This window comes from Salmo trutta, chromosome 2 (assembly GCF_901001165.1).
Source record: "Salmo trutta chromosome 2, fSalTru1.1, whole genome shotgun sequence".
NCBI classification, from domain to species: Eukaryota; Metazoa; Chordata; class Actinopteri; order Salmoniformes; family Salmonidae; genus Salmo; species Salmo trutta.
In genome coordinates, this window is record NC_042958.1 from 39,485,744 (window position 1) to 39,509,512 (window position 23,769).

The 23,769-nt window shown below is 44.4% G+C and overlaps 1 protein-coding gene across 1 annotated transcript in view; it reads left to right on the forward strand.

Moving 5' to 3' along the window:
• The window catches only part of LOC115163089 (signal-induced proliferation-associated 1-like protein 2), a gene marked incomplete in the record, with an annotated part of 359,029 nt that overhangs the window by 100,066 nt on the left and 235,194 nt on the right, over positions 1-23,769 (forward strand). Inside the window, 3 exon segments of the mRNA XM_029714698.1 lie at positions 5,615-6,862; positions 20,155-20,323; positions 20,576-21,256. Coding sequence (XP_029570558.1) covers positions 6,023-6,862; positions 20,155-20,323; positions 20,576-21,256 — 1,690 coding nt within the window.

The window sequence follows — 23,769 nt, forward strand, 5'->3', positions numbered from 1 at the left end:
GTGCAGTAATATCTAACTAAATGCTTGTGTTACCAGCTCCAACAGTGCCGTAATATCTAACTAAATGCTTGTGTTTCTTGCTCCAACAGTAGTATCTAACTAAATGCTTGTGTTCCCAGCTCCAACAGTAGTATCTAACGAAATGCTTGTGTTTCCTGCTCCAAGAGTGCAGTAGTATCTAACTAAATGCTTGTGGTTCTAGCTCCAACAGTAGTATCTAACTAAATGCTTGTGTTCCCAGCTCCACCAGTGCAGTAATATCTAACAAAATGCTTGTGTTCCCAGCTCCAACAGTAATATCTAACTAAATGCTTGTGTTACCAGCTCCAACAGTGCAGTAATATCTAACTAAATGCTTGTGTTTCTAGCTCCAACAGTAGTATCTAACTAAATGCTTGTGTTCCCAGGTCCAACAGTAGTATCTAACTAAATGCTTGTGTTTCCTGCTCCAAGAGTGCAGTAGTATCTAACTAAATGCTTGTGTTCCTAGCTCCAACAGTGCAGTAATATCTAACTAAATGCTTGTGTTCCCAGCTCCAACAGTAATATCTAACTAAATGCTTGTGTTCCCAGCTCCAACAGTGCAGTAGTATCTTACTAAATGCTTGTGTTACCAGCTCCAACAGTGCAGTAATATCTAACTAAATGCTTGTGTTTCTAGCTCCAACAGTAGTATCTAACAAAATGCTTGTGTTCCCAGGTCCAACAGTAGTATCTAACTAAATGCTTGTGTTTCCTGCTCCAAGAGTGCAGTAGTATCTAACTAAATGCTTGTGTTTCTAGCTCCAACAGTAGTATCTAACTAAATGCTTGTGATCCCAGCTCCAACAGTAATATCTAACTAAATGCTTGTGTTCCCAGCTCCAACAGTGCAGTAATATCTAACTAAATGCTTGTGTTTCTAGCTCCAACAGTAGTATCTAACTAAATGCTTGTGTTCCCAGCTCCAACAGTAGTATCTAACTAAATGCTTGTGTTTCCTGCTCCAAGAGTGCAGTAGTATCTAACTAAATGCTTGTGGTTCTAGCTCCAACAGTAGTACCTAACTAAATGCTTGTGTTCCCAGCTCCAACAGTGCAGTAATATCTAACGAAATGCTTGTGGTCCCAGCTCCAACAGTAATATTTTAACTAAATGCTTGTGTTCCTAGCTCCAACAGTGCAGTAATATCTAACTAAATGCTTGTGTTCTCAGCTCCAACAGTAGTATCTAACTAAATGCTTGTGTTTCCTGCTCCAAGAGTGCAGTAGTATCTAACTAAATGCTTGTGTTTCTAGCTCCAACAGTAGTATCTAACTAAATGCTTGTGTTCCCAGCTCCAACAGTAGTATCTAACTAAATGCTTGTGTTTCCTGCTCCAAGAGTGCAGTAGTATCTAACTAAATGCTTGTGGTTCTAGCTCCAACAGTAGTATCTAACTAAATGCTTGTGTTCCCAGCTCCACCAGTGCAGTAATATCTAACAAAATGCTTTTGTTCCCAGCTCCAACAGTAATATCTAACTAAATGCTTGTGTTCCCAGCTCCAACAGTGCAGTAATATCTAACTAAATGCTTGTGTTTCTAGATCCAACAGTGCAGTAGTATCTAACTAAATGCTTGTGTTCCTACCTCCAACAGTAGTATCTAAGTAAATGCTGGTGTTCCTAGCTCCAACAGTAGTATCTAACTAAATGCTTGTGTTCCTAGCTCCAACAGTGCACTAGTATCTAACTGAATGCTTGTATTCCCAGCTCCAACAGTAGTATCTAACTAAATGCTTGTGTTCCCAGCTCCAACAGCGCAGTAGTATCTAACTAAATGCTTGTGTTCCCAGCTCCAACAGTACAGTAATACCTAACTAAATGCTTGTGTTCCTAGGTCCAACAGTAGTATCTAACTAAATGCTTGTGTTCCTAGCTCCAACAGTTCAGTTATATCTAACTAAATGCTTGTGTTCCCAGCTCCAACAGTACAGTAATACCTAACTAAATGCTTGTGTTCCTAGGTCCAACAGTAGTATCTAACTAAATGCTTGTGTTCCTAGCTCCAACAGTGCAGTAATATCTAACTAAATGCTTGTGTTCCCAGCTCCAACAGTGCAGTAATATCTAACTAAATGCTTGTGTTTCTAGCTCCAAGAGTGCAGTAATATCTAACTAAATGCTTTTGTTCCTAGCTCCAACAGTGCAGTAATATCTAACTAAATGCTTGTGTTCCCAGCTCCAACAGTGAAGTAATATCTAACGAAATGCTTGTGGTCCCAGCTCCAACAGTAATATTTTAACTAAATGCTTGTGTTCCTAGCTCCAACAGTGCAGTAATATCTAACTAAATGCTTGTGTTACCAGCTCCAACAGTGCCGTAATATCTAACTAAATGCTTGTGTTTCTAGCTCCAACAGTAGTATCTAACTAAATGCTTGTGTTCCCAGCTCCAACAGTAGTATCTAACTAAATGCTTGTGTTTCCTGCTCCAAGAGTGCAGTAGTATCTAACTAAATGCTTGTGGTTCTAGCTCCAACAGTAGTATCTAACTAAATGCTTGTGTTCCCAGCTCCACCAGTGCAGTAATATCTAACAAAATGCTTGTGTTCCCAGCTCCAACAGTAATATCTAACTAAATGCTTGTGTTCCCAGCTCCAACAGTGCAGTAATATCTAACTAAATGCTTGTGTTTCTAGCTCCAACAGTAGTATCTAACTAAATGCTTGTGTTCCCAGGTCCAACAGTAGTATCTAACTAAATGCTTGTGTTTCCTGCTCCAAGAGTGCAGTAGTATCTAACTAAATGCTTGTGTTTCTAGCTCCAACAGTAGTATCTAACTAAATGCTTGTGTTCCCAGCTCCAACAGTAATATCTATCTAAATGCTTGTGTTCCCAGCTCCAACAGTGCAGTAGTATCTAACTAAATGCTTGTGTTACCAGCTCCAACAGTGCAGTAATATCTAACTAAATGCTTGTGTTTCTAGCTCCAACAGTAGTATCTAACTAAATGCTTGTGTTTCCTGCTCCAAGAGTGCAGTAGTATCTAACTAAATGCTTGTGTTACCAGCTCCAACAGTGCAGTAATATCTAACTAAATGCTTGTGTTCCCAGCTCCAACAGTAGTATCTAACTAAATGCTTGTGTTTCCTGCTCCAAGAGTGCAGTAGTATCTAACTAAATGCTTGTGGTTCTAGCTTCAACAGTAGTACCTAACTAAATGCTTGTGTTCCCAGCTCCAACAGTGCAGTAATATCTAACGAAATGCTTGTGTTCCCAGCTCCAACAGTAATATTTTAACTAAATGCTTGTGTTCCTAGCTCCAACAGTGCAGTAATATCTAACTAAATGCTTGTATTCCCAGCTCCAACAGTGCAGTAATATCTAACTAAATGCTTGTGTTCCCAGCTCCAACAGTAATACCTAACTAAATGATTGTGTTCCTAGCTCCAACAGTGCAGTAATATCTAACTAAATGCTTGTATTCCCAGCTCCAACAGTGCAGTAATATCTAACGAAATGCTTGTGTTCCCAGCTCCAACAGTAATATTTTAACTAAATGCTTGTGTTCCTAGCTCCAACAGTGCAGTAATATCTAACTAAATGCTTGTATTCCCAGCTCCAACAGTGCAGTAGTATCTAACTAAATGCTTGTGTTCATAGCTCCAACAGTGCAGTAGTATCTAACTAAATGCTTGTGTTCCCAGCTCCAACAGTGCAGTAGTATCTAACTAAATGCTTGTGTTCATAGCTCCAACAGTACAGTAGTATCTAACTAAATGCTTGTGTTCCTAGCTCCAACAGTGCAGTAGTATCTAACTAAATATTTGTGTTCCCAGCTTCAACAGTACAGTAGTATCTAACTAAATGCTTGTGTTCATAGCTCCAACAGTGCAGTAGTATCTAACTAAATGCTTGTGTTCCTAGCTCCAACAGTGCAGTAGTATCTAACTAAATGCTTGTGTTCCTAGCCCCAACAGTGCAGTAATATCTAACTAAATACTTGTGTTCCCAGCTCCAACAGTGCAGTAGTATCTAACAATATCTAACAATTCCCAATATTACGCACAATCGAATTATATTATAATAATTAACTAATTATATAGCCTAGTAAGCAACTAATTCTAAAACACTGAGAAATATAGACATTGCATCAATTACAAATGACATGACCCTCCCTAATCTCAGCTGTAGAGCCTTTTGAGGATCTGGGGACCCATACCAAGTCTCCTGAGAGGGAAAATGAGTTGTCGTGGCCTCTTCACGACTGTCTTGGTGTTTTTGGACCATGATAGTTTGTTGGTGATGTGGACACCAAGGAACTTTAAACTCTGAATGGGGACGTGTTCGGTCCTCCTTTTCCTGTAGTCCACGATCATCTTCTTTGTTTTGATGACGTTGAGGAAGAGGTTGTTGTCCTGGCACCACACGGCCAGGTCTCTGACCTCCCTATAGGCTGTCTCATTGTTGTCGGTGATCAGGCCTACCACCGTTGTGTCGTCAGCAAACTTAATGATAGTGTTGGAGTCGTGCTTGGTCACGCAGTCGTGGGTGAACAGGGAGTACAGGAGGGGACTAAGCACGCACCACTGAGGGGATAAGCAGGAATCAGGAGGATATTAGCCAAATGGAGGGCAGGGAGAGCTTTGTATGCGTCTCTGTGTGCGGAGTAAAGGTGGTCTAGAGTTTTTTTCCTCTGGTTGCACATGTGACACACTGGTAGAAATTAGGTCAAAATAATTTAAGTTTCCCTGCATTAAAGTCCCCAGCCACTAGGAGCACCACTTCTGGATGAGCATTTTCTTCTTTGGTTATGGCCTTATACAGCTGGTTGAGTGGGGTCTTAGTGCCAGCATTGGTTTGTGGTGGTAAATAGCATATCTACTCATTATGACTGCATGGTTTTGTCTTAGTAGCAGACTAACTCTGTTCTGTTCTCCTCCCTATACTATCTCTGTTCTGTTCTCCTCCCTATATTATCTCTGTTCTGTTCTCCTCCCTATACTATCTCTGTTCTGTTCTCCTCCCTGTACTAACTCTGTTCATTGTTCTGTTCTCCTCCCTATTCTATCTCTGTTTTGTTATCCTCCCTATACTATCTCTGTACTGTTTTCCTCCATATATTATCTCTGTTCTCCCTATACTCTCTTCTGTTCTCCTCCCTATATTATCTCTGTTCTTTTCTCCTCCCTATACTATCTCTGTTCTGTTCTCCTCCCTATTCTATTTCTGTTCTGTTCTCCTCCCTATTCTATCTCTGTTCTGTTCTCCTCCCTATTCTATCTCTGTTCTGTTCTTCTCCCTATACTATCACTGTTCTATGGTCCTCTCTATTCTATCTCTGTTCTGTTCTCTCTATTCTATCTCTGTTCTGTTCTCCCTATACTATCTCTGTTCTGTTCTTCCCCCGATACTATCTCTGTTCTGTTTTCCCTATACTATCTCTGTTCTGTTGTCCTCACTATACTAACTCTGTTTCACTGTTCTGTTCTCCCCATGTGTTCTGTTCTCCCCATGTGTTCTGTTCTCCCTATTCTATCTCTGTTCTGTTCTCCCCATGTAGCCATCCTCAGAGTTCCCTTGTTTTCTCACTGTGCTGCAGTGTTAACATTCTCTAACAGTGTCTTCTTCTTCTGTCTTTGTCTTCAACCAGCAGATCACATCCAGCTTCTTCAGCTGTCCTCCTGAATTAGCCGCGGCTTCGTGTACTAAGATTAATACACACTCTGAACACACACTCTGAAGACACTCCAATGTAGCTGAGAGAAACAAGGCAGTGTGAAGGAAGAGGAAAATACTGCTTTGCCTTTGCCGAACTCACAGTGAAAGGAGAACTCACTGACGGAAAACTGACGGAAAACTACTGTTTTTCAACACTCCATAGTGGTTGGTCCCCGGATGTCCAGATGCCTTGTTGTCACGCCAGCGTGCGAGATCGCCCCCTAGACTCCTTGACCCAGGAAAACAACCTTCTCCTCTCCTCAGCAGCCTCCTCCAATGTCTGAGTCTCACCATGTAATGCAGACAGAGAGGGGAGTTGAGAATCTGCCTGCTACAGGATATGAGTGGTGATCACTCTGCCGCAGACGACGAGACCTGCCTGCAGGGAGGAGGAGGTGCAGGGGAGGAGCAGCAGAGAGCCATGCAGCCTCAGTCTGAGGAACTCTTGAACAGGAAACTAAATGCCCTGAATGGCAGCATGGGGCCCCCAGCCCAGGGGACACAGCAGGGCAACAAGCCTGATGGTGGTGGTGGTGGGGGGAAGACCAACGGGACAGGGGAGACAGGGGGGACAGGGACCCCAGCCATGCCCAAGATGGGTATCCGAGCCTGGGCTACAGACTGGCCTCCCGCCCCCCGGAGGGATATCTGTGATGGAGGATGCCAAAACTCCCCCAAATACGACAGCATCGCCGTGGCGTTCCATAACGACCAGCAGCCTCTCGAACAATCAGGAACGGTGATACAGTCACATGACCAGCCCCCTCTAGACTCTGACTTCAGTGAAACTTTTGAGTCGGGGGAGGATCCCAGGTACAGTCTGGCCGACCTATTAGGACGCTCCCCTCTAAAGGGGGCGGGGCTTCATCCCATCCGCCAACGTTCCAACAGTGACGTCACCATCAGTGATATCGACAGCGAGGACATTATAATAGACGGTACTGCAGTGAACCCCAACACCGGCGCAGCGCTCCACCGGGAGTACGGTAGCACCTCCTCTATCGACCGGCAGGGCCTGAGCGGGGATGGGTTCCATACGTTGCTACGGGGTTACCGTATCGACACCTTAGACCACACCCTCCACACCCTGACACACCCACATCACTCCATGCCCCGCCCACTGCTGGGCTTACCTGAGCTGCTGCAGCGCTATGATACCTCCCTCTCTCCCAGCCTGCAGGTAACTAGTGGCTTTATTCTCTCTCTCTCTCTCTCTCTCTCTCTCTCTCTCTCTCAAAGGGTTTATTGGCATGGGAGGCATATGTTTACATTGCCAAAGCAAGTGAGGTAGATAATAAACAAAAGTGAAATGAACAGTAAACATTACACACACAAAAGTTTCAAAATAATAAAGACATTTGAAATGTCATATTATGTCTATATACTTTGTATTTATTATGGATCCCCATTAGTTCCTGCCAAGGCAGCAGCTACTCTTCCTGGGGTTTATTATGGATCCCCATTAGTTCCTGCCAAGGCAGCAGCTACTCTTCCTGGGGATTATTATGGAGCCCCATTAGTTCCTGCCAAGGAAGCAGCTACTCTTCCTGGGGTTTATTATGGAGCCAATAGTTCCTGCCAAGGAAGCAGTTACTCTTCCTGGGGTTTATTATGGATCCCCATTAGTTCCTGCCAAGGCAGCAGTTACTCTTCCTGGGGATTATTATGGAGCCATTAGTTCCTGCCAAGGAAGCAGCTACTCTTCCTGGGGTTTATTATGGATCCCCATTAGTTCCTGCCAAGGCAGCAGCTACTCTTCCTGGGGTTTATTATGGAGCCCCATTAGTTCATGCCAAGGCAGCAGCTACTCTTCCTGGGGTTTATTATGGATCCCCATTAGTTCCTGCCAAGGCAGCAGCTACTCTTCCTGGGGTTTATTATTGATCCCCATTAGTTCCTGCCAAGTAAGCAGCTACTCTTCCTGGGGTCCGCCAACAGTAAGACAGTTATTTACAGTTTAAAATACTACATGACATTACATTTCATAACACCTTACCCAACACATTCAGTGTGTTCCCTCACGCCACCACTCCACTACCACATATGCGACCGACCGGCTTGATTTGGTCTTATGTAGCAAAATTTGAAATTGTGTTTTTTACATTATATAAAAGTAGACACTCAGAGCTAGAAAATGGTCTATCATACACTACAGTTGAGGAACAATGGGAAAGTAATTCTGCTTTGAAAGTTGATACACTTTGTGAAAATGGCCCGTGAACTTTTGGTACACCTACTAGAGAGCTCTTCTTTCGTTGACACCCTGTTAACCTTTAGCCAGGATTAACGTCAGGCTATGTACTAAACAACCAAAGATTTCAAGACTAAAGGCTGGTTTATACTACAGGTGTAAATGTAATCTGGAGTGCCTGGGCGTTTGTAAACTCAGAGCGTTGTCAGATTGTCCATTCGTAAATTCAGAGCGTTTCGCTCTCAGTGTGCACTGGACTATTTCGCTGAGAAGGTGATCCGAGCATTCTGGATGGACGCTTCTTCCTCTCTGTTTATTTTATTTCCCCTTTATTTAACCAGGTAGGCCAGTTGAGAATAAGTTCTCATTTACAACTGCTACCTGGCCAAGATAAAGCAAAGCAGTTCGACACATACAACAACACAGAGTTACACATGGAATAAACAAACATACAGTCAATAATACAGGAGAAAAAAAAGTCTATATACAGTATGTGCAAATGAGGTAGGATAAGGGAGGTAAGGCAATAAATAGGCCATGGTCTCGAAGAAATTACAATATAGAAATTAAACACTGGAATGATTGATGTGCAGAAGATGCATGTGCAAGTAGAGATACTGGGGTACAAAGGAGGAAGATAAATAAATAAATACAGTATGGGGATGAGGTAGTTGGAGGGGCTATTTACAGATGGGCTATGTACATGTGCAGTGATCTGTGAGCTGCTCTGACAGCTGGTGCTTTAAGCTAGTGAGGGAGATATGAGTATCCAGCTTCAGTGATATTTGCAGTTCGTTCCAGTCATTGGCAGCAGAGAACTGAAAGGAAAGGCGGCCAAAGGAAGAATTGGCTTTGGGGGTGATCAGTGAAATATACCTGCTGGAGCGCGTGCTACGGGTGGGTGTTGTTATGGTGACCAGTGAGCTGAGATAAAGCGGGGCTTTACCTAGCAGAGACTTGTAGATGACCTGGAGCTAGTGGGTTTGGCGACGAGTATGAAGCGAGGGCCAGCCAACGAGAGCGTACAGGTCGCAGTGGTGGGTAGTATATGGGGCTTTGGTGACAAAACGGATGGCACTGTGATAGACTACATCCAATTTGCTGAGTAGCGTGTTGGAGACTATTTTGTAAATGACATCGCTGAAGTTGAGGATCGGTAGGATGGTCAGTTTTACGAGGGTATGTTTGGCAGCATGAGTGAAGTATGCTTTGTTGCGAAATAGGAAGCTGATTCTAGATTTAATTTTGGATTGGAGATGCTTAATGTGAGTCTGGAAGGAGAGTTTACAGTCTAACCAGACACCTAGGTATTTGTAGTTGTCCACATATTCTAATTCAGAACCGTCCATAGTGGTGATGCTAGACCGGCGGGCGGATGCGGGCAGCGATCGGTTGAAGAGCATGCATTTAGTTTTACTTGCATTTAAGAGCAGTTGGAAGCCACAGAAGTAGAGTTGTATGGCATTGAAGCTTGTTTGGAGGTTAGTTAACACAGTGTCAAAAGAAGGGCCAGAGGTATACAGAATAGTGTCGTCTGCATTGAGGTGGATCAGAGAATCACCAGCAGCAAGAGCGACATCATTCATATATACAGAGAAAAGAGTCGGCCCGAGAATTGAACCCTGTGACACCCCTATAGAGACTCCCAGAGGTCTGGGCAACAGGCCCTCCAATTTGACACACTCAACTCTACCAGAGAAGTAGTTGGTGAACCAGGCGAGGCAATCATTTGAGAAACCAAGGCTGTTGAGTCTGCCGATAAGAATATGGTGATTGACAGAGTCCAAAGCCTTGGCCAGGTCGGTGAATACGGCTGCACAGTAATGTCTCTTATCGATTGCGGTTATGATATCGTTTAGGACCTTGAGCGTGGCTGAGGTGCACCCATGACCAGCTCTGAAACCAGATTGCATAGCGGAGAAGGTGTGGTTTATTATGGATCCCCGTTAGTTCCTGCCGATACGAAAGAGAGGTTGAACAGGCTAGTAATAGGGGTTGCAACAATTTTGGCAGATCATTTCAGAAAGAGAGGGTCCAGATTGTCTAGCCCGGCTGATTTGTAGGGGTCCAGATTTTCCAGCTCTTTCAGAACATCAGCTATCTGGATTTGGGTGAAAGAGAAATGGGGGAGGCTTGGGCAAGTTGCTGTTGGGGGTGCAGGGCTGTTGGCCAGGCTAGGGGTAGCCAGGTGGAAAGCATGGCCAGCCTTTAGAAAAATGCTTATTGAAATTCTCAGTTATCATGGATTTTTTGGTGGTGACAGTGTTTTCTAGCCTCAGCACAGTGGGGAGCTGGGAGGATGTGCTCTTATTCTCCATGGACTGTGTCCCAGAACTTTTTGGAGTTTGTGCTACAGGATGCAAATTATGTTTGATAAAGCTGTCCTTTGCTTTCCTAACTCCCTGTGTATATTGGTTCCTAACTTCCCTGAAAATGTGCATATCGCAGGGGCTATTCGATGCTAATGCAGTAAGTCCACAGGATGTTTTTGTGCTGGTCAAGGGCAGTCAGGTCTGGAGTGAACCAAGGGCTATATCTTTTCCTGGTTCTACATTTTTGAATGGGGCATGCTCATTTAAGATGGTGAGGAAAGTACTTTTAAGAATAACCAGGCATCCTCTACTGTCGGAATTAGGTCAATATCCTTCCAGGATACCCGAGCCAGGTCAATTAGAAAGGCCTGCTCGCTGAAGTGTTTTAGGGAGCGTTTGACAGTGATGAGGGGTGGTTGTTTGACCGCAGACCCATTACGGATGCAGGAAATTAGGCAGTGATCGCTGAGATCCTGGTTGAAGACAGTAGAGGTGTATTTGGAGGGCAGGTTGGTTAGAATGACATCTATGAGTGTGCCCGTGTTTACGGATTTGGGGTTGTACCTGGTAGGTTCATTGATCATTTGTGTGAGATTGAGTGCATCAAGCATAGATTTTAGGATGGCCGGGGTGTTAAGCATATCCCAGTTTAGGTCAGCTAACAGCACGAGCTCTGAAGATAGATGGGGAGCAATCAATTTGCATATGGTGTCTAGGGCACAGCTGGGGGCAGAGGGAGGTCTATAGCAAGTGGCAATGGTGAGAGACTTGTTTCTGAAGCTCAAATTGTTTGGGCACAGACCTGGATAGTAAGACAGAACTCTGCAGGCTATCTCTGCAATAGATTGCAACTCCGTCCTCTTTGGCAGTTCTATCTTGTCGGAAAATGTTATAGTTAGGGATGGAGATGTCAGGGTTTTTGGTGGCCTTCCTAAGCCAGGATTCAGACACGGCTAGGACATCTGGGTTGGCAGAGTGTGCTAACGCAGTGAATAAAACTAACTTAGGGAGGAGGCTTCTAATGTTAACGAGAGCGCCTGGATTAACCTCTACATCACCAGAGAAACAGAGGAGGAGTAGGATAAGGGTACGGCAAAGGCTATAGGAACTGGTCGTCTAGTACGTTCGGAACAGAGAGTAAAAGGAGCAGGTTTCTGGGCACGGTAGAATAGATTCAAGGCATAATGTACAGACAAAAGTATGGTAGGATGTGAATACAGTGGAGGTAAACCTATGCATTGAGTGATGATGAGAGAGATAATGTCACTAGAAACATCATTTAACCCGTCTGGGCTAGGGGGCAGTATTTTCACGGCCAGATGAAAAACATACCCAATTTAATCAGGTTACTACTCTGGCCCAGAAACTAGAATATTCATATTATTAGTATATTTGGATAGAAAACACTGAAGTTTATAAAACGGTTTGAATGGTGTCTGTGAGTATAGCAGAACTCATATGGCAGGCAAACACCTGAGAAAAAGTCAACCAGGAAGTGGAGGATCTGAAAATTGTAGTTCTTTTTTCTAGTCCCTTTCGGAACTACAGTATCTGTGGGGTTACGTTGCACTTCCTAAGGCTTCCATTGGCTGTCAAAAGCCTTCAGAAAGTTGTTTCAGCCTTCTCTTGTTACTGGGCAGATAATAGGAGCTCAGTTACTGAGTGGACTGCCTGTGGACAAAGGGATTGGATATGCGCCGTCACGCGAGCACGCCGTTCCTTCTTTTTCTCCTTGAATGAATACGCTATTGTCCGGTTGGAATATTATCTCAATTTTACGTTAAAAATACCATAAAGATTGATTTTAAACAGGGTTTGACATGCTTCTAAGTACGGTAATGGAACATTTTGACTTTTCGTCTCTGGTACCGGGCTCGCGCGTTATGCCTTTGGATAGTGCTCTGAAAGCACTAACAAAACGGAGGTATTTGGACATAAATATGTATTATTTCGAACAAAAACAACATTTCTTGTAGAAGTAGCAGTCCTGGGAGTGCATTCTGACGAAGATCAGCAAAGGTAAGATAATATTTATAATACTAATTCTGAGTTTAGGTTGCCCCGAACTTGGCGGGTGTCTGTATAGCTCTCTGTGATGGCTGAGCTATGTACTCAGAATATTGAAAAATGTGCTTTCTCCGTAAAGCTATTTTAAAATCTGACAAAGCGGTTGCATCCAGGAGTAGTCCATCTATAATTCTTTAAATAATTGTTATATATTTTGTCAACGTTTATGATGAGTATTTTTGTAAATTGATGTGCACATTCACCGGTAGTTTTGGTGCGAATACATTTTCTGAACATCACGCGCCAATGTAAAATGCTGTTTTTGGATACAAATATGAACTTTATCGAACAAAACATACATGTATTGTGTAACATAATGTTCTAGGAGTGTCATCTGATGAAGATCATCAGAGGTTAGTGCTTCATTTAGCTGTGTTATGGGATTTATTGACACATGTCCTTGCTTGGAAAATGGCTGTGTGATTATTTATGACTGTGTACATTTACATTAAATTTACTTCATTTAGAAGACGCTCTTATCCAGAGTGACTTACAAATTGGTGCATTCACCATATGATATGCAGTGGAACAACCACTTTACAATAGTACATCTATATCTTTTTTGGGGGTGAGGGTAGGGGGGAGGGCTAGAAGGATTACTTAATCCTATCCCAGGTATTCCTTAAAGAGGTGGGGTTTCAGGTGTCTCCGGAAGGTGGTGATTGACTCCGCTGTCCTGGCGTCGTGAGGGAGCTTGTTCCACCATTGGGGTGCCAGAGCAGCGAACAGTTTTGACTGGGCTGAGCAGGAACTGTGCTTCCGCAGAGGTAGGGAGGCGAGCAGGCCAGAGGTGGATGAACGCAGTGCCCTTCTTTGGGTGTAGGGACTGAGCAGAGCCTGAAGGTACGGAGGTGCCATTCCCCTCACAGCTCACACCATCGTCTTGTAGCAGATGCAAGCTTCAACTGGAAGCCAGTGGAGTGTGCGGAGGAGCGGGGTGACGTGAGAGAACTTGGGAAGGTTGAACACCAGACGGGCTGCGGCGTTCTGGATGAGTTGTAGGGGTTTAATGGCACAGGCAGGGAGCCCCGCCAACAGCGAGTTGCAGTAATCCAGACGGGAGATGACAAGTGCCTGGATTAGGACCTGCGCCGCTTCCTGTGTGAGTCAGGGTCGTACTCTGTGAATGTTGTAGAGCATGTACCTACAGGATCGGGTCACCGCCTTGATGTTAGCAGAGAACGACAGGGTGTTGTCCAGGGTCACGCCAATGCTCTTAGCACTCTGGGAGGAGGACACAATGGAGTTGTCAACCGTGATGGCGAGATCATTGAACGGGCAGTCCTTCCCCGGGAGGAAGAGCTCCTCCGTATTGCCGAGGTTCAGCTTGAGGTGGTGATCCGTCATCCACACTGATATGTCTGCCAGACATGCAGAGATGCGATTCGCCACCTGGTTATCAGAAGGGGGAAAGGAGAAGATTAAATGTGTGTCGTCTGCGTAGCAATGATAGGAGAGACCATGTGAGGATATGACAGAGCCAAGTGACTTGGTGTATAGCGAGAATAGGAGAGGGCCTAGAACTGAGCCCTGGGGGACACCAGTGGTGAGAGCACGTGGTGCGGAGACGGATTCTCGCCATGCCACCTGGTAGGAGCGACCTGTCAGGTAGGACGCAATCCAAGAGTGAGCCGCGCCGGAGATGCCCAACTCGGAGAGGGTGGAGAGGAGGATCTGATGGTTCACAGTATGTACTCTCCTAACATAATCTAATGTTTTGCTTTCGCTGTAAAGCCTTTTTGAAATCAGACAATGTGGTTACATCAAGGAGAAGTGTATCTTTAAAATGGTGTAAAATAGTTGTATGTTTGAGAAAGTTGAATTATGACATTGTTGTTTTTGAATTTGCCGCCCTGATATTTCACTGGCTGTGTCCCGCAGGTCCACGTAGCCCATAGAAGTTAAACCAGGTGAGGTCACCGCATGTGTGGGCTGTGGGCGCAGGCACAGGACTCACCAGGCTGGAGAGACATGCAGGAGGCCTGGTTCTGGGCGCAGGCACAGGATAGACGGGGTCCTGGAGACGCACTGGAGGTCTGGAGCGCACGGCCTGCACAACCCGTCCTGGCTCGATGCCCAGTCTCGCCTGGCAGATGTTAGGAGCTGGGATGTAGCGCACCGGGTGCTCAACGCGTACTGGGGACACCGTGCGCTCTGCCGCATAACACTGTGCCTGACCAGTACCACGCTGCCTCCTGTAAGCACGGGAAGTTGGCTCCCGTTGAATTCCTTCCTGACTCAGGCCAACTTCTCGTGCCTGCTGCGCTCCCTTGCCTCATACCACCGCCTCTCAGCTTTCGCTGCCTCCAGTTCCTCTTTCGGGCGGCGATATTCCCCAGCTTGTCTCCATGGTCCCTTTCCGTCCAGAAATTCCTCCCAAGTCCACGAATCCTGAACCCTCTGCTCCTTGTTCCCACGCTGCTTGGTCCTCGTATGGTGGGTAGATCTGTAACGGCTGTTGAATGGAGTAGACCAAGGCGCAGCGTGTTGAGTGGTCATATTTAATTTTAATCGAGACACTTTGAACAAAACAAGAAAATGACAGCCAAACAGTTCTGTCAGGTATAACTAAACAGAAATTAACTACCCACAAACCCCAAAGGAAAACAGGCTCCCTAAGTATGACTCCCAATCAGCGACAACGATGTACAGCTGTCCCTGATTGAGAGCCATACCAGGCCAAAAACAAAGAAATACAAAGCATAGAAAAAAGGACATAGAATGCCCACCCAAATCACACCCTGACCAAACCTAAATAGAGACATAAAAAAGGCTCTCTCAGGTCAGGGCGTGACACAAATACAGGGGCGGCAGGTAGCCTGATTTAACACACTTTTTAGTAGGCTTAGATTGAAGATATGGAAAATAGGATATGGCAATATCATCCTCCATCATTTTCATAATGGCTGTATGTTTATTAGTAACTGGGATAACCAATTTCATAAATGTGTCAAGTGCAGCGTCTGGTTGCTCCTCATTATACACCACGGACAAACAAATATTACTTGCCAGAACAACATAGGAATCACTACAAAACGTATTGTATGTCCTCGTATACACTATATTAGGCCCAACTTTTGGAACGTTAGTTTTCCTGAAATATGGCTACAAGAGTATACTGTGATCACTACATCCAATGTATTTGGATACTGCTTTAAAGCACATTTCTGTAGCATTAGTAAAGATGTGTTCAATACATGTTGATGAATGATTTTATTCCTGTTTCTAACTAGAGATTGTCAGAATATGAATATCATCTGTTACTAGCAAGTTTTTGATTTCATGAACCTTGTTTCTTAGGTTACATATGTTAACGTGGGCTATTTTTTAACACATTTCTGGGATGCTTGCTTCTTTTCATTGCTTTACTGAGAAGCTAAGCAGAAGTAGATATTCTCATATTCTCATGTTATTTATGTTAGCGCAGGGTGAGCTGCACACAGTGGACTTCCTACTAGGGATCACCACCTCAGTGTTAACAGTATAACTCTGCTTCATAGACACTTGACTGCTGCATACAATAGCTGTAGGATCAGCAGAGACATTCAGGACATTTAGAGGGACATAAATTAGGTTACTTACATTGTGTCTACCAACGCCCCTGGTATAATGTACATTTGCTAAAGTATTATGATTATTCAGCAACAGAATGGTAGGGAGCTGGGCTGGGCTTGGGTCATTGATAAGTCATTGTCTCAACACAGCCTTATATTGATCCAGGAACACAAATGATTTGGGTGGATCCCATCCTCCTTATATTATGAGCTTTGTTTCCAGAAGGTTTCCAGAATTGTCATTAAATGTTCCACCCACAGAGCTGCAATAGTCTGGTAGCATGTTATGGAAGGCTAAAAGACTGCTCCCTAAATCGGTCAATGCCACGATTTAGGGAGGGCAGAGGGTCAGATATTATGGGGCGTTTGTTGTTGTCAATTAGTGACCCAATTAGTTCTTTAAAATCAAATGTCAGCTGTTCTGAGCTGCCCTTAATAATGTAATTGAATCCAACATGAACTATGATAGACTGAATGTCCTGATGCAGGTTTAACATGTTTGGGAGCAGCTTATTGATGTCCTGTACTCGTGCTCCTGGATACCACAACGTTTTTGCTCCAGGGACTGAGACATTTCTCACCAATGAACTGCCCAATACAACAGCCAGAGAAGGGAATGGAGAAATCTGCCCATTCCTACCCCTCACACAATTCGTTGAACATTTCATGGGTCCATAAGAATCAGGATAGCATACGCCCGCTGCTCCCGGCGATAGGTCCAGACCTCCCACAGCAGGCAGAGCCCCTGTCAGATCTAGAGAGAGGGAAAGGAGCCGAACTCGACGACGAAGCTGCTGCTGGATCAGTGTAGTTGGAGTCAGCACAGCTGTCGCAAACACAGGCAGTCCCAGACACAGGCAGTCCCAGACACAGGTAGTCCCAGTGATGAAGGCGCAGGTAATGAAGGCACCAGTGCAGTGAAGCTATTCTTCATGTCAATCTGCTCCGAACCCCTCGCAGTCAATCCCGTCCGCTTAGCAGCATGCTGCTGCCTTCGGTTTCCATGACTTGTGACATGGGACCAGCGCTGATTGGAACACTCTTTTGCTGTTCTCCTTCTACTTCATTACAAGATGGAGGAGGAGAAGCAGATGGAGACGACTTACTTAGCAGGCTAGTTCCAGGTAGCACAGGCCATTCAGATAGGGACAGATGAGGAACTAGTTCCAGGAAGCACAGGCCATTCAGATAGGGACAGATGAAAACTAGTTCCAGGTAGCACAGACCATTCAGATAGGGACAGATAGAGAACTAGTTCCAGGAAGTACAGACCATTCAGATAGGGACAGATGGAGAACTAGTTCCAGGAAGCACAGGCCATTCAGATAGGGACAGATGGAGAACTAGTTCCAGGAAGCACAGGCCATTCAGATAGGGACAGATGGAGAACTAGTTCCAGGAAGCACAGGCCATTCAGATAGGGACAGATGGAGAACTAGTTCCAGGAAGCACAGGCCATTCAGATAGGGACATATGGAAAACCAGTTCCAGGAAGCACAGGCCATTCAGATAGGGACAGATGATGACAAGGCAGGGAAACATCCATGAGGCCCGAGGGGCGTCCTGCCATAGGAGTTGAGATCGAGAAAGTTCCAATTTGCATTTTCCACATAAGTTTGCTCATAATTTAGATTTGCTTGCTAAGAATAGCCACCTCATAGCCATAAACACAGGTTCTACAACACTGGACATGGTCGTTGGATATTCCAGGCTAAGCGGCTCCATTTCAACCTAGCTATCTACTAGGTGTTTATACTTATGAATAAAATAAAAGTAAAAACAAAGTAAAACTTTGGAAACAACAGGACGAAGCACCAGGTCGAGGTGTAGGAGATATCCAAGTTTGTTACAGGAGGTATCCAAATTCGTTACAGGAGGTATCCACATCGTTACAGGAGGTATCCACATCATTACAGGAGGTATCCACATCGTTATAGGAGGTATCCACATCGTTACAGGAGGTATCCACATTGTTACAGGAGGTATCCACATCGTTACAGGAGGAATCCAAGTACTTTAGAGGAGGTATCCACATCATTACAGTGTTGTAATGATGTGCAAATAGTTAACGTACAAAAAGGAAACTAAATAAGTTAGATTCTATGGATTCTTCAATTATATTGAGCTGATTTCTGACGTGCTGTTCCTTCTTTTTCCGTAGTGTATTTCTGTATTGTTTTAGTGATTCACCATAGTGAAGGCGTAGGCTCAGGTTTTCTGGGTCTATGTTTTTGGTTGGACAGGTTTCAACATTTCTTTCTTAGGTTATGCCTTCTTAGTCTAACCATTTGTCGTTGTTGTTAATTTTCTTAGGTTTTCACCTTAACATTTTTAGATTTGATAGGGAAGCTGAGAGGTCAAATATACTGTTTAGGTTTTCTACTGCCAAGTTTACACCTTCACTATTACAGTGAAACATTTTGCACAGGAAGTTGTGTAAAAGCAAAATAATTTGTTGTTGCCTAACTGTTTTTTGGCAGGTTTCCACACTACTTTCCTTCCATCTATAGCATTTCTTAATATTATTCAGTTTCTTTGGCTTTGATGCCTCATGATTGAGTATTGCTCTGTTCAAATAGAGTGTGATTTTGCTGTGATTTGATAGGGGTGTCAGTGGGCTGACTGAACGCTCTGAGAGAATCTGGGTTGAGGTCAGTGATAAAGTAGTCGACGGTACTACTTCCAAGAGATGAGCTATAGGTGTACCTAACATAGGAGTCCCCTCGAAGCCTACCATTGACTATGTAGATACCCAGCATGCTACAGAGCTGCAGGAGTTGTGACTCGTTTTTGTACGTTATGTTGTCGTAGTTGTGTCTAGGGGGACATATGGGGGAGGGAATGCTGTCACCTCCAGGTAGGTGTTTGTCCCCCTGTGTGCTAAGGGTGTCAGGTTCTTGTCCGGTCCTGGCATTTAGGTCACCACAGACTAGTACATGTCCCTGGGCCTGGAAATTATTGATTTCCCCCTCCAGGATTAGATTCTAGTGGGGGGATATACTGTAGGTTGCACACAGGATGACACTTTTCTCTGTTGAGATAATTTCCTTTTGAATTTCTGGCCAAATGTAAAATGTACCTGTTTTGATTAATTCAATAGACTGAGTTAGTTCTGCTCAATACCAAATTAGCATACCCCCTGAGTCCCTGCCCTGTTTCACACCTGGTAGTTTGGTGGATGGGACTACCAGCTCTCTGTAACCTACAGGGCAACCAGTGTGTCCATCTCCTCTATACCACCCACCTAGTAGTTTGGTGGATGGGACTACCAGCTCTCTGTAACCTAGAGGGCAACCAGTGGGTCCGTTTCCTCTATACCACCCACCTGGTAGTGTGATGGATGGGACTACCAGCTCTCTGTAACCTAGAGGGCAACCAGTGTGTCCATCTCCTCTATACCACCCACCTGGTAGTGTAGTGGATGGGACTACCAGCTCTCTGTAACCTAGAGAGCAACCAGTGTGTCCATCTCCTCTATACCACCCACCTGGTAGTGTGATGGATGGGACTACCAGCTCTCTGTAACCTAGAGGGCAACCAGTGTGTCCATCTCCTCTATACCACCCACCTGGTAGTGTAGTGGATGGGACTACCAGCTCTCTGTAACCTAGAGAGCAACCAGTGTGTCCATCTCCTCTATACCACCCACTTGGTAGTGTAGTGGATGGGACTACCAGCTCTCTGTAACCTAGAGAGCAACCAGTGTGTCCATCTCCTCCATACCATATTTCTTGTAGGATTACAATGTCTGTATTTCTGATTTATTTGGTGAAGTCCAAGTTCCTGCTTTCTCTCTCCCTCTCACTCTCACTCTCTCTGTCTCTGTCTCTGTCACTCTCTACCTCTCTCTCCCTCTCCCTCTCACTCGCTCTGTCTCTCTCTCTCTCTCTCTCTCTCTCTCTCTCTCTGTCTGTCTCTGTGTCTGTTTATCTCTCTCTGTGTCTCTCTCTACCTCTCTCTCCCTCTCCCTCTCTCTCTCTCTGTCTCTCTCTCTCTCTGTCTGTCTCTGTGTCTGTTTATCTCTCTCTGTGTCTCTCTCTACCTCTCTCCCTCTCTCTCTCTGTCTCTGTCTCTCTCTCTCTGTCTGCCTCTGTGTCTGTTTATCTCTCTCTCTCTCTGTCTCTCTCTCTCTCTCTCTCTCTCTGTCTCTCTCTCTGTGTTTCTCTCTCTGTCTCTCTCTCTGTCTCTCTCTACCTCTCTCTCTCCCTCTCCCACTCACTCTCTCTGTCTCTCTCTCTCTCTCTGTTTCTTTCTCTGTGTCTGTTTATCTCTCTCTCTGTGTTTCTCTCTCTGTCTCTTCATTTGTCCCATCAAGGACTATAATGGTTGCCATCCCTTTGTACTGCAGACGGCCACCCAGATCTCCAGAGGGGAGATAGTGAGGATGGCAGGGTACGACTACGTGGATCCCTCCATCTTCTACTCCAGAGAGAGAGAGAAGAACTTCATGGGACGCCTGAAGTCTGACTCATCCGAGACCTCTATGTTCAGGAAGCTGAGGACCATCAAGAGCGAAGGTCCGTAGGTGTCTTGTTTTTAATACAGTCAATGTAGCACTTTACAATTGTCTTTCAATGAAAAGCGTGTTATAAATAAAAAGTATAATTAATATTGTTATTATTGAAGGTGACGGTTCAGGCTGTATACTCATCTGCCACTTTATCTAGATTATGTTTCAATTCTATTTAAACTCTGATTCTGTCTGCATATTCTGCTTATTGTTGCCAACACCATTTAAATGTGAGGGGATTGTGTGTCTGATTGTGTAGGAGATGGGTTCAGGCTGTCTCTGGATCAGGATGACAGAAGACCCCTCAGCTTCCAGAAGTGTTTTGCCCACTATGACGTGCAGAGTGTCCTGTTTAACATCAGTGAGGCTGTTGCCAATAGGGCCACTCTCAGCCAGAGGAAGAACACAACCACTGGGGCCTCGGCTGCTTCACAGTACCAACCTGGAGCCAGAGGGGGTAGTGGAGCTCCAGGTTTAGGACCAGGACTTGGGGCGGGAGGTGGCCCGGGGACAGGGGTAGGACTGGGGGCAGAGGGAGGGCTGGGAGGTGGTCTTAGTAGTGGAACTACCAGTACCTCCATGTTGGAGTCTCCTCTTGGCTCCCGAGAGGACCTGAACCCCAAAGAGAACCTGGACCAGGACGAGGGCGACGGGAAGAACAACGGACTAGTCCTGGGGTGCCCACACTTCCGTAATGAGATCGGTGGAGAAGGGGAGCGCAGAATCAGTCTCTCCAGGGCTAACAACGCCTCTTACAGCGGTGGAGGAGAGAGCTGCAGCTTCGAGTCCTCCCTCTCGTCCCACTGTACCAACGCTGGGGTGTCGGTGTTGGAGGTCCCTAGAGAGAACCAGCCTATACACAGAGAGAAGGTTAAGAGATACATCATAGAACACATTGATCTGGGAGCATACTACTACCACAAGTTCTTCTATGGGAAAGGTAAGAATTACGTTCCTGCAGACAATTACATAAATGGAAGTTAAAATCAATCTGCAATTTTAAAGCTAATCAACCCCCTAAAAAATATATATATATATATATATATATATATATATATATATATATAGTATATACAGTTGAAGTCGGAAGTTTACATACACCTTAGCCAAATACATTTAAACTCAGTTTTTCACAATTCCTGACATTTAATCCTCGTAAAAATTAGGTCAGTTAGGATCACCACTTTATTTTAAGAATGTGAAATGTCAGAATAATAGTAGAGAGAATGATTTATTTCAGCTTTTATTTCTTTCATCACATTCCCAGGGGTCAGAAGTTTACGTACACTCAATTAGTATTTGGTAGCATTGCCTTTAAATTATTTAACTTGGGACAAACATTTCGGGTAGCCTTCCACAAGCTTCACACAATAAGTTGGGTGAATTTTGGCCCATTCCTCCTGACAGAGCTGGTGTAACTGAGTCAGGTTTGAAGGCCTCCTTGCTCGCACATGCCTTTTCAATTCAGCCCAAAAAAATGTCTATAGGATTGAGGTCAGGGCTTTGTGATGGTCACTCCAATAGCTTGACTTTGTTGTCCTTAAGCCATTTTGCCACAACTTTGGAAGTATGCTTGGGGTCATTGTCCATTTGGAAGACCCATTTGCAACCAACCTTTAACTTCCCGACTGATGTCTTGAGATGTTGCTTCAATATAGCCATATCATTTTCTGTCCTCATGATGCCATCTATTTTATGAAGTGCACCAGTCCCTCCTGCAGCAAAGCACCCCCACAACATGATGCTGCCACCCCCGTGCTTCACGGTTGGGATGGTGTTCTTCGGCTTGCAAGCCTCCCCCTTTTTCCTCCAAACAAAACGATGGTCAATATGGCCAAACAGTTCTATTTTTGTTTCATCAGACCAGAGGACATGTCTCCAAAAAGTACGATCTTTGTCCTCATGTGCAGTTGCAAACCGTAGTCTGGATTTTTTATGGAGGTTTTGGAGCAGTGGCTTCTTCCTTGCTGAGTGGCCTTTCAGGTTATGTTACTGTGGATATAGATACCTGTGTACCTGTTTCCTCCAGCATCTTCACAAGGTCCTTTGCTGTTGTTCTGGGATTGATTTGCACTTTTCGCACCAAAGTACGTTCATCTCTAGGCGACAGAACGCTTCTCCTTCCTGATTGATTTTTTTTCTGAGGCCTTGGCTGATTTCTTTTGATTTCCCCATGATGTCAAGCAAAGAGGCACTGAGTTTGAAAGTAGGCCTTGAAATACATCCACAGGTACACCTCCAATTGACTCAAATGATGTCAATTAGCCTATCAGAAGCTCCTAAAGCCATAACATAATTTTCTGGAATTTTCCAAGCTGTTTAAAGGCACAGTCAACTTTGTGTATGTAAACTTCTGACCCACTGGAATTTTGATACAGTGAATTATAAGTGAAATAATCTGTCTGTAAACAATTGTTGGAAAAGTTACTTGTGTCATGCACAAAGTAGATGTCCTAACCGACTTGCCAAAACTATAGTTTGTTAACAAGAAATTTGTGGAGTGGTTGAAAAATGAGTTTTTTTGACTCCACCCTAAGTGTATGTAAACTTGCAACTTCAACTGTACAGTCGTGGCCAAAAGTTTTGAGAATGACGCAAATATTAATTTTCACAAAGTTTGCTGCTTCAGTGTCTTTAGATATTTTTGTCAGATGTTACTATGGAATACTGAATTGTAATTACAAGCATTTCATAAGTGTCAAAGACTTTTATTGACAATTACATGAAGTTGATGCAAAGAGTCAATCAATATTTGCAGTGTTGACTGTTCTTTTTCAAGACCTTTGCAGGCCGCCCTGGCATGCTGTCAATTAACTACTGTACCCCCTTCCATTGACAATACCAGTCCAAAGTTTTAGAAAACATACTCATTCAAGGGTTTTTCTTTATTTTTACTATTTTCTACATTGTAGAATAATAGTGAACACATCAAAACTATGAAATAACACATATGGAATCATGTAGTAACCAAAAAAGTGTTAAACATATCAAAATATATTTTATATTTGAGATTCCTCAGAGTAGCCACCCTTTGCCTCGATGACAGCTTTGTACACTCTTGGCATTCTTTCAACCAGCTTCACCTGGAATGCTTTTCCAACAGTCTTGAAGGAGTTCCCACATATGCTGAGCACTTGTTGGCTGCTTTTCTTTCACTCTACGGTCCGACTCATCACAAACCATCTCAATTTATTTGGGTTGTGAAGGCCAGGTTATCTGATGCAGCACTCCATAACTCTCCTTTTTGGTCAAATAGCCCTTACACAGCCTGGAGGTGTGCTGGGTCTTGTCCTGTTGAAAATCAAATGATAGTTCCACCAAGCCCAAGCCAGATCGGATGGCATATTGCTGCAGTATGCTCTAGTAGCCATGCTGGTTAAGTGTGCCTTGAATTCTAAATAAATCATAGACAGTGTCACCAGCAAAGCACCCCCACACCATCACACCTCCTCC